This window comes from Phocoena phocoena, chromosome 8 (genome assembly GCF_963924675.1).
Source record: "Phocoena phocoena chromosome 8, mPhoPho1.1, whole genome shotgun sequence".
Taxonomy (NCBI): domain Eukaryota; kingdom Metazoa; phylum Chordata; class Mammalia; order Artiodactyla; family Phocoenidae; genus Phocoena; species Phocoena phocoena.
In genome coordinates, this window is record NC_089226.1 from 108700047 (window position 1) to 108710177 (window position 10131).

The 10131-nt window shown below is 64.7% G+C and overlaps 1 protein-coding gene across 1 annotated transcript; it reads right to left on the reverse strand.

Moving 5' to 3' along the window:
- Positions 1–1331: 1331 nt before the first annotated feature.
- On the reverse strand, positions 1332–8152 carry MRPL23 (mitochondrial ribosomal protein L23). The gene is made up of 5 exons (XM_065882780.1): positions 8114–8152; positions 6305–6427; positions 5386–5468; positions 4659–4732; positions 1332–1543 (listed from the first exon to the last, which is right to left on the reverse strand). The coding sequence occupies exons 1-5, from the start codon at positions 8128–8130 to the stop codon at positions 1379–1381; spliced, it is 462 nt and encodes a 153-aa protein (XP_065738852.1). The 5' UTR covers positions 8131–8152; the 3' UTR covers positions 1332–1378.
- Between the last annotated feature and the right edge of the window lie 1979 nt (positions 8153–10131).

A 10131-nucleotide genomic window follows, 5' to 3' on the forward strand; every position in this document is an offset into this window, starting at 1 on the left:
CCAGCCCTGGGGGTGCCGAGGACACAGGACGTCACGGCCCGCCTCCGTGGCCGTGACCGGCAGATGCCAGGCCCTGGGGGATGCGGAGGGCACAGCGAGGACAGCAGGGGGCCGCCGTGTGGGAAGGGCCTGGGGGCTGCGTCCGGGGGCGTGCGGGCGGCCAGCTCTGGAAGTGCAGCGGATGAAGGATGGGATTCCTCCCCTGGCCTTGAGTCGGGGTCCTCGGGGCCCCATGAATTATTTCTCTCAGGAAAATACCATTGACTCCGTTCTCCAGCCTCCTTCCCGACCTTCCCCATCACTTTAAATCAACGCTGAAGGGTGGAGTTTGCCCGGACCTTCACCCTCCAGCCGGAGGGGAGCTTCAAAGGCCCACGTGACGCCCCCCGTGTCCCTCGGGGTGGAGGGGGCCAGCCAAGCCGGCTCCCCACTGTCCTCCCGCCACCCCCCACCCCCCACCCCCCCCCCACCCCCGCGGAGGGAAGAGCCAAGCTCCAGAGCGGGGAGCCGGGAGGCCGCGGAGGAGGGTGGTCCCTGAGCCCTCGTGGCATCTGGCATGTGTCCCACCCCCGGGGCAACACGGCCCGACTCCCCGAGGCACCCACGGTGCTTTCTCGCTCGCTCCCCAGATCTCCAGGCCCGCGGACACGCAGAGACGGGCCCAGCCAGCCCGGGGCGGCCTCACCGCCCCCCTGCCCGGGGGCGGCCGCGGGGCGCTGGCTCCCGGGCGCTCAGGGTTAGGCTTTTAGCTGCAGGGCGTGATTCAGAGAGAAATCAAGCTGTAGGTGCATCTCAGGAACCGGAGATGCAGGGAACAGGGCTCCCAGACCCTCCGGGACCAGCGCCACCTCTACCCCACCCCACGGGTCCCCGGGTGCTGGTCGTCCCTGACGGCGCTCCGCTTCCCACACGCAAGCCTTCGGCTGGCAATCTTTCCAGACGCGGCCTTGCTCTGGACTAGTCCCCTAAACCCCACTCTCTCTGGATCCCCCACCCTCCCTGCTCAAGACCACACTGGACTGGACCACCCTGGACCCCCAGCCCGGACGGACTCTCTCCCAGCGGCCACCCCGACTCCTGCCCTCAGCACTCACTCTGATCTCCCCCACAAACCGCCCAAAGCAAGCTCTTAGACAGAGCAGCTCAAGATGACTTCCCGGGTGCTCTGGAAGTGGGTCTCTCCCCAGCTGGACAGGGTTCCGGGCCTGCCTGGCTCGCCTTGGGCCCATGGGACCAGGACGAGACACGCAGGCACACCCGAGGCCGGGCCCCTGCTCTCAGGGTAGGGGCATGGCCCAGAGCACAGAGCACAGGGTGGGGGGCCTGGGCCGGTCTCCACAAGCAGCACTTTTATTTGAGCTGAGCCGTCAGCCGCCCGTCACAGGCCGAACCAGCCAGGGACGCCCCCGAGCCGGGGATCGCAGCTCTGCCTCCGCCGCTGGTCTTCCAGGACCTGGTCCTGCAGGTCCTCAGTCACAGAACTGCCTTCAGGCCTCTTTTTCTCAGGAAACAGATCTGGGAACGTGAAGGTCTGTCCCTGCGCCTGGGGAGAAAAGACACGGGCTCAGCCTGCAGCGCGGGCGGGACAGGCCAGGAGCCCCGTGGGAAGGTCTGTGGCCAGATGGAACCTGCCCGTCCGTCGCCTGCAGGACAGACGCAGGCCGGGCCCCCGCCCTCTGCGGTGCAAACCATTGCTGTGACAAGGCCCCTCATGGAGGCCAGCTCTCCAGGCAGCGTGTCCCCATCCGGGGGAGCCCAGCAGAGCACCCACTCCCGGCAGGAGTCGCCCGGCCAGACTGTGGGCAGGGGCGAGGAAACAAGGCACAGATAGTGTCTGCCGCCTCCCTGGAACGTCTTCCACCCAAAATACCTACAGGCCTTTACCCACATTAAAGACTAACCCTCCTCCCGGCTCAGAGCTTGGCAAATAAAACGCATGTAACGTACAAAGAAACGTACATGCGAGCAGTCTATAAATCAAGACGGGCTTTGCAAATTAACTGGTTTTAGTCTTTCACTAGAAGTTCAGAACACGTGAGTGCCGGCCAACTCCCAGCCCGGACCCCCAGCACGTGGCCGGGGTACCAGCCTGGCCCATCAGTGGGCTGGCGGGAGGAGGGAACCCCAAACAACATGAGGTGTGGGGCCACCTCCACGCGCTACACATCGCAAAGCAGCTCCAAGGATGGGGGGGTGGGGGGACGACCCGGGCCAACACTCCCAGGGCTGCGCCGTCCACCTCCAGACGGGCAGAGAAGGACCGGATCTGGAAAATTTTAATAAGTAAAATCAGTGAAGTGCGCTCGGTTCTTGGAGACCCTTGTTTTGTAAAGAACTCTGGATTCGGGCAGGCGGCCAAGCGTGATCTGAAACAGCCCACATACTCGGCCCTGAGAACGGGAGGCTCACATGGCGCGGAGTGCAGCCCCGAGTGATGAAAGGCAGCAACCGTGTGCTCGGTAGCCAGCCTGCAGGAGGATTCGCTTACACACTTCAAAACTTTCTTTCTTCTTCTTTAAAATACCAAAGGGCAATAGTTTACATGCAGGGCTGATTGCCCAGAATGGGGGATTTATGTTTAATATACCGAGGTGATTCTGCTAGTTTTCTGAGGTGGGGGAAACCCAAAATGACATTTTAAGATATAAATACAAAGATGGCAATCCGCAATGGCTTGGGAAAAAACGGGGGCGCCGCCGGGAGAAATTCCTCGTCTCTCACGGAGACAAGCGCCGGGTGTGGGGGCCGACTGCGGCTCCCGGGGGTTCCCTTCCTGGAGAAATTCACCTTGTACTTTCAGAAATAAAACCCTCCATCCTTCCAAAGCTGATCAGCGGAAAAGAACAGGAGGGGAGGAAAGTGTCGCAGTGAAAAGCGAAGACGCCGGCCTGGGATGGTGAGGGGCAGGCGGGGTCGGGGGAGCAGGCTCTCCAGCACCAGCAGGCGTCAGCGTCAGCCTGGGGCCGAGGCTCCTTGCTGTGGGGTGACCCAGGCTCGCTAGCTCCCCGACTCTGGGCCAAAGAGACGGTTATCAGCTCGTGGGAGGAAACCCGGGACCCCCACTACGGGGGACCAGCTTTGCCGAAGCGGCCAACTCTGAACAAATCCGGAAATTTCACTTGTCTTTCTGATGGACCCCTGTGTGCTCTGCGATCAGCTCGGTGATGAGAAGCCCAGAAACGAGGCCCCAAGGGACACACGGGGAGGACGTCTCCACAGACGGAGGACAGAGAGGGGACCCCTTCAGGGGGCGAGTGTCCAACCCCCCGGCCGGTTTCCAGGCACAGATCTGCCGGAGCCGGGCGGGGTGGAGGTGGGGGGGGATCCGTTACAAATTTAATTTTGCAACGGAGGGAAGCGTGCCCGGCGGGGACGCCCTGTGCTCCCACTTGTGCTGCCCTGATTTCACAGGGGAAGAAAGGAGGCCGGGTGGCAGCTGCAGATACCAGATCCCAGGCCGCACAGCTCAGCTTCCAGAGCGAGGTGGGGCCCGGGAAACGCAAGGGCTCGGATGACTCAAAAGCCACTTGTAACTATAGCTCTCGCTGAAGGGCCTCGTGGCGAATGCCGACATATGGGGTGTCAACCGGCGTGCCGTGACAAAGACAGATGGCCCGATTGAACACAGAGGACACAGGCGTCTTTATGAGGCCAACGGCCACTCTCCCTGCCTGGACTGGCTGACTCTATGCACAGCAAATATTAGGCCAAATAATTACGGGGGCCCCTGTTTAGAGCAACTGTGACCGTTTTTTCAGCAAAGCTGCCATACTAACGTGGTCTTTCAACAAACTACCTCCTAAGGCCCGAAATAGGCCCTGGGGCCAGAGGGTGTTTTCATAATAGCGCTACTGCCATCTAGCGGCCCCGGGGCCCGCGGGCTCCCCGCTCCGACCCAGGCTGTTTACGAGGAAACTAAAGAAACGGGAAGACCCCCCCACCCCCTCCCCCGCCGCCCAGGGTTTCAAACGCAGGGCAGTTAACAGACTCTGTGGGCAGGTCCAAGGTCACCTGCCCCGGCAGAGGAATGCTGCCTGCAGCCCACGGGGCCTTGGTGCTGGGTGGCCAAGGCTGTCCATTCTGAGTCAAGAGCATATCTGGGAAAGCACGTCTTGGGGCAGCTCAGGCTGGAAAGGAAGAGCCCGGAAAGGGGCTTGGAAAACGCGTCTTCCTCCAGCCAGCTCTGGGTTTCGGTCAGCAAAGGCTCAGATGGGGTGCTGGACCCTCTTTCCGGAGCCCCTCGCTAGGCAGGGGACACAGCGAAGAGAACCTGGGGGAGTGTGCCACACCCCGCAGTCCAGTCCAGAGGAGACGCGGTCAGCCAGGACCCCAGCACACCCCAAGTGGTCTGGCTTGACACTGAGGCCCCAGCAGGAACCTCCACCCCCACGGCATTAACTACTTCCTTGCTTTGATGCTTGCCAGCCCTGGTTTCTGTCTGAACCCCCCCTCAAGCCCAGCGGGCCCACACCCGCCCACTGCGCGCCCAGGGCTGGCCCCCGAGAAGTTCCCCGACACCCATCCCCTCCCACCTCTGAGCTGTGCTTTGAACCCCAGCTCCTCCCGGGGCTCCATGTGGATTAGAACTGAGTGCCAGCCTGGGGCCCCAAGATCATGCCCACCCCCCGCTCCGGGCCACGGTCGGGGTGAGCGCTCACCAGCTGCACATACGCCACCTTGTAATCTGGTTTCTTTATCCTGACGTTCCTGTAATCCCTCCTCCTGTTGGAACCTGTTGGAAGGGGGGGGGGGGGGGAAGACAAAAACCTTCACTCCCAGCATGAAGCTTTCAGTCCCATTAATCCAGGAACCCACTTTCTAGAAACAGGCGAACACGCAGGCACCTTCGGGCTACAGACTGCAGGCGGCACGCCCTGGGCCACTAGGCCAGGCTCGCACAGGCAGGCGCCACCACCGCCAGCCTCCGCTCGGCGAAAACCCAAACGTGCCTAAAATAACTCAAGAAACGGCTTTCTGCCCTGTCAGCAGAGGCTCTTGCTGTCTGACCTCCCCTCGACGGAGGGTCGTCATATTTACAACTGGGCAACCGGGGGCTGGGGGGCAGGGGTCAACAGGAAGGAACGAGAAAGGCCCAGGGGAATGAAAACAGTGCTTTGCTGACCGACCCAGGGGCAGGCGGGGGAGCGGGTGGGTGGGTTGAGTGTGGGGCCCTGCTCTGAGCAGCCGGCAGGGCCGGGCCACCCAAGTTCTAGCGCTGGGAGGCCACCTCCCCCCTGAGGTCCCCCCTCAGTTTCCTCATGTGCAAAGGACCACGTGCAAGAGTGGCCGCGAGGGGGGACCAGGCCAGCGACGCGGGCAGCCTGGCCCACAGGAGCTCCGCGGAGGAGCCCACACCAGAGGGCAGCCCCCGCCCTGGGCACCCACCGTGCTGTACCCTTGTCCGCACAGCAGCCACGGGCACATTGTAAATGCGCTCGAGGTAACTCCTGAGGTCCACTCTGGTCATCCTGGGGCAAAGGAGAAAGAAAGGAAGTCTGAACAGGGCCGAGGTACAAGGCGGCCCGCCCGACGGGCTGAGCTGCCGACCGCAGGCCCCGGGTGGGAGCGGGCTCGGGGGAGGCCAGGGCTGAGGCCGGGCCCCGCCGACTCCGGAGATGCAGCCCCTGGTCCCCACCCAGCACACTTGCATCCGGACGCAGCAGTGAGGGGGTGACGGGGGACCAGCCCCCAGGACCCAGTTCTCTTCTCCCTCCCACTGGCCACACTCCCTGGGGGCCCAGCTTTCAAGGGGAGGGACGGGACGGTCTGCGAGTGTGCCCCCTGGCTGCCAGGAGCTGCCCGCAGCACCCTCCCAGCAGGCGCTTCCCAGAAATGACGGTCAAGGGGATGGTGGGCTAGGTCCCATTCCCTCTTCACCCTGCATGGGCCTCACACGGAAGCTCAAGCCAACCCCGGAACCCCTCAGACTTCAGCATGGGACACAGGGAGGGTGTGTCCCTTCGGTAACTGGGGCCTCCGTGAAGGCCCCATTTGAGGACGAAGGCTTTGGAAGCCGTGGTGAGCGGGTGCAGGAGTCACAGCCCAGCTTCCTGGAAAGCGCAGCTAGGACCAAGGCAAGAAGAGAAGTCAGGTCTCAGGCCAGGCTTCCCAGGGGGCGGCGGGGAGCACAACACCCCCGGGCCCTGCACACACCAGACCTCGGGCAGTGTGGAGCTGCCTGCATAATTTTCACGGCAGGAAGAACCTTGCTTGTGAGTGGGGTTCGGCGGCACCTCTAGGGCTGTGGGCCCCTCGGGGCACTCCCCAGCCTGAATTCCTCTAGGGGCGGGGAGGGGGGGCTTACTCCATGGGGATCCGGAACTGCACGGTGTCCTCGGGCTGGGCCATGCCGGGCCGCACCAGCTGGATGAAGAAGTTGGTGCGGAAGACCCGGAGCTGGGGGTTGCCCAGCTGGTACAGAGGGTACCTGCAAGGGGGAGAGGGGTCGTGTCAAACGCTCAGAACACGAGGCTCCCGGGACACCCCAGCAGGGTCCACAGGTCATCACGCCCATGGGGCCGGGGAGCCAAGGGGGCAGTCACCCACAGGCCACCCCCTTTGCTCACCCGGCGCGGGCAGCCAGTCCCCAGTCCCCGGGGCGGTGTGGCCTGTTGACCCCCAAGGTCAGCCTTTGGAAAGGACCGGTGAATGATTCATGAACAGAGGCCAGAGGACATGCCCACCCCACCCCGTAAACAGGCTCAGAGTCATGTGTTTGTTCAAAGTGCCGGTCCCAAAGGCACGCGGCCCCCGCATGGCTGTCACCCTCCAGGAGTGGGCCCCACACAGGGCATGCCCTCTAGCTCCCTTCAGCTCAGGTGAGGTGGGATCGGTCAGAACCAGCTTATTCTGCACTGGCCCACCCCCGCGGTGGGGAAAGGGATGGGGCCACCTCCACACCCCGTGCTGGGAACACCAGCTCATCCTTGACAAGCGTGAAGATCAAAAGATAAGAGGCTGGGGAGAGATGGTGTGTGCACATCACCAGCTACAAGCTGACCGCCTGCCTGCCCCACCCCCAGAACCCCCGAAGTGAGCAGAGGCATCTAGAAGGTGCAGGAAGCCACCACCTGCGGCTCCCACCCAACTGCCCCTGCCAGCTGGACCCACGCCCCCGGTGGGGTCCGGTGGGCCAGAAGGGCCACACTGCCAACTGGGCCTCGGGGCTGGGGTGAGGAGGGGGCCCAGGGTACACAGGGGCTGCAAGGCGGGGCCAGGGGTCTACTGGGAGCCCAGGGGACGGGTCTTGGTGGAGGGTGGGAGCAGGGGCTGAGGATGCCATCTGGGGTCCCTGGCGGCCCATCTGCAGCACAGCACGTGGCCCTGATCTTGGGGAGCACCCAGCACCAGGGAAGGGGGCTCAGTGAAGCCAAATCTCATGCTGCCTCTGGGCCTCACAAATCTGGGGAGCGTGAGGGGGTCAGGAGCCGAGGTCCAGGGTGTGGCACTCTGAGGTGGCAGGGCTCAGGCACCCTGGCACGGGCCGGGGCACCCGCATTAGAACGAGTGCTGGGCTGAGCGCTAGGTAACGTCTCCCGGGGTCTCCTGGCGACCCAGTCCCACGTGGCAGCTGCCCCATTAGAACCCTGTGGCACAGCCTCCTCCGCTGTGCCGGAGAGGCGGGAGGGGCAGGTTCTGGAAGCGCAGGGCTGCTCGTCCAGGACCGAGCCTCGCTCTGCCCTCGTGGGGGTCCAGGCCGGCGGGCGGCCACCCAGGCTCACACCTTCCCCCTGGTGACCAGCGGCGAGCACTGCAAGGGGCGCAGTCTGGGTCCCCTGGGGAGCTGCGGGGGTTGGGGTAGCAGTCGGCCGCGGGGGCACCGAAGCCCGAGGTCGGCGGAGCCCAGACCTGCCAACCTTCTCTCCCACCCGCCCGCGCCAAGCGTCAGGCCCGACTCCCAAGGGGCGGCCCGGGCCCCTCCGGCTCCGGAACGACCACCCCCGCCCCAAGCCCGCCCCGCCCCGCCCCGCCCCGCCCCGCCCCCACGGGCGCCTCGACGCCGCACGTTCCGCGCGGGTCTCTGAGTCACGTCCCCGCGGCCCGGCCCGGCCCCCGCAGCAAAGTCCCGGGCGCGGCCACGCCCCCGACCCCGCACCCCGGGACCCCCACTCACACCACATTCCGTGCCATCGCCGGCTTCCGGGGCCGCGGGCGGAAGGAGGGGCGCGCCCGGCCCGGACCCACGCCGCCGCAGCGCCCCCTGGCGCCCAGGAGGACGCGCGCAGCCCACGCACCTGGGGCGCACCTGGGGCGCACCTGGCGGCCCCCCCACCAGCCCCACCGACCCGCTCACCTGAGCCCCACCTGACTCCCGAAGCTCCGCACACCCAGTACCCACTCCCCACCCCTCACGCCCCGCTCATGCCCGGCAGCACACCCCAGTCCCACATGTCCCCCCTCCACCCTGGGCCCAGCACACCCGTGGACCACCACGCATGGCCCCCACGCACCCCCCCGTGCCCAGGATAACTGCAGGTCATCCCGCCCAGAGCCCGCCACCCTTCCACCTGCTGGCCAAGGTGGGAGGCTGGGGGAGTTGGGGAGGGGAGGGTGTGTCGGAGGCCCCTCTCTCCACCTGGCGGAGGTGGTCTCCTCCCTCCCTCCCTGGCCCCCATCCCAGTCCTCTGGCCGGCCCAGCTGGGCCCTGCCCTGGGCCCCTCTCCCCGTCCCCTGAGACCCCCCAACCAGGTGCCCCAGCCACGCCTCCTCCGTGAGGCTGCTGGCTGCTTCAGGCCTCTGCTGGGCACCCCACTTCCAGCCTCCGCACGGCACAGCCCTCACGGGGGACCCCTCCATAGGGCCAAACCCGGGGCCCACTGCCCGCCCACCCGCGCAGACACACACACAGCAGGCAGACCTGTGGGGAGGCGAGGGCCGCAGCGCCCCTCCTGCCGGTGCCGGTCCCCAGGCCCTGCTCTTCCCCTGGTCCCCTCTGCTCCCTGCTTCTAGCCTCCCCCAACCAGACTGTCTGGTTCCCCTGTGCACCCCACAGCACCCCACCCTAAGTGCTCTTCAGGGCAGGGAGGGCATTCCACAGTCTGCAGGGAGAGAAGGAACCCCAGGAAGCAGGGGAAGGTCCAGGCCTCCAGGGTGGGGATGGAACGGCAAGGAGGCACGAGCAGAAAGACCCTGAGGAGCGGCAGGCATCGCGCTCCTGTGAGGCGCTGGGTGCTGGGCAGGGGGCTGGAGCGCCCTCCTTACTGGAGTGTTTGGTGGTGGAGACCTTAAGTGGATTCGTCTAGGATGAAGAAACTGACATTGGGGAGCAGGTGCTGGGGAGGGGTCAGCTGTGACTGGGGGGGACAACGGCCTGCTGGGGAGGGCCAGGGGAGGGCAGAGAAATGTCCGGCCCTTGTGGGGTGGAGGGGGTCCAGGCGCGTTTGCAGGGGGACACGCCATGCTGGAGGGGGCCTGAGCTGCAGGGCCTGCTGTGCCAGGGCCCCCGTGAGGCTGACAGGTGACCTTGGCAGGGCCCAAGGAGGTGGGGAGATGGCTGGAGCTGGAAAATGGGGGTCCCCGGACTTGGAGGCCAGGAGGCTTTCTTCTTCTTTCTGTAAAGCTTTAACTCAGCAGCCATATTCCAACCCAAAGGTCGTGATGCTGCTCAGAGATGTGGCCGGAACTGGAGCTCAGAGCCCTGCGGGCCTGATGGGAGGGGCCCGCGTTAGGCGCGGCGCTGGATTTCAGTGGGCGTTGCTCTGATCGGTGGGGCTGAGGGAGCTGAGGTCCTCGAGGAGGGTAGGGCAGGGATGGGGTCTCGACGGTGCAGGCCCCCAACACTCAGGCCCTGCTTTTCTGATTATCCGCCAACTGGGTTCCTCCCCTCAAGGCCTGGGACCTGTGAGTGTAAGGTGGGTCTCGACCCCCCAGCCTGGGGAGCCCACGTGTGGCCCTTCTCTCCTCCTCTTCCCCTGTGTCATCACATCTCTCCCCTCACTGCTTTTCATGGCTTCACGCGGCTAAGTTTGCCAAGTAAAGGAGAGGAGGCCCAGTTAAATCTGAAGCTCAGATAAACATTTTTTGTTATTTGTTTATTAATAGACTCTTTTAAGAATGATTTTAGCCGTACAGAAAAATTGCTGAGAAGGTACAAAGGATTCCCTATACTCTGCCTCTCCTGCCCCCCATTCT

Excerpts from the sequence above, each read along its gene's own strand:
- MRPL23 (XM_065882780.1), bottom strand. Across the intron at positions 5,469-6,304 it reads CAGTTCCGGATCCCCATGGA|GATGACCAGAGTGGACCTCA; the intron begins GTAAGCCCCCCC and ends CCTTTGCCCCAG. Across the intron at positions 1,544-4,658 it reads AGGTGGCGTATGTGCAGCTG|GCGCAGGGACAGACCTTCAC; the intron begins GTGAGCGCTCAC and ends TTTTCTCCCCAG.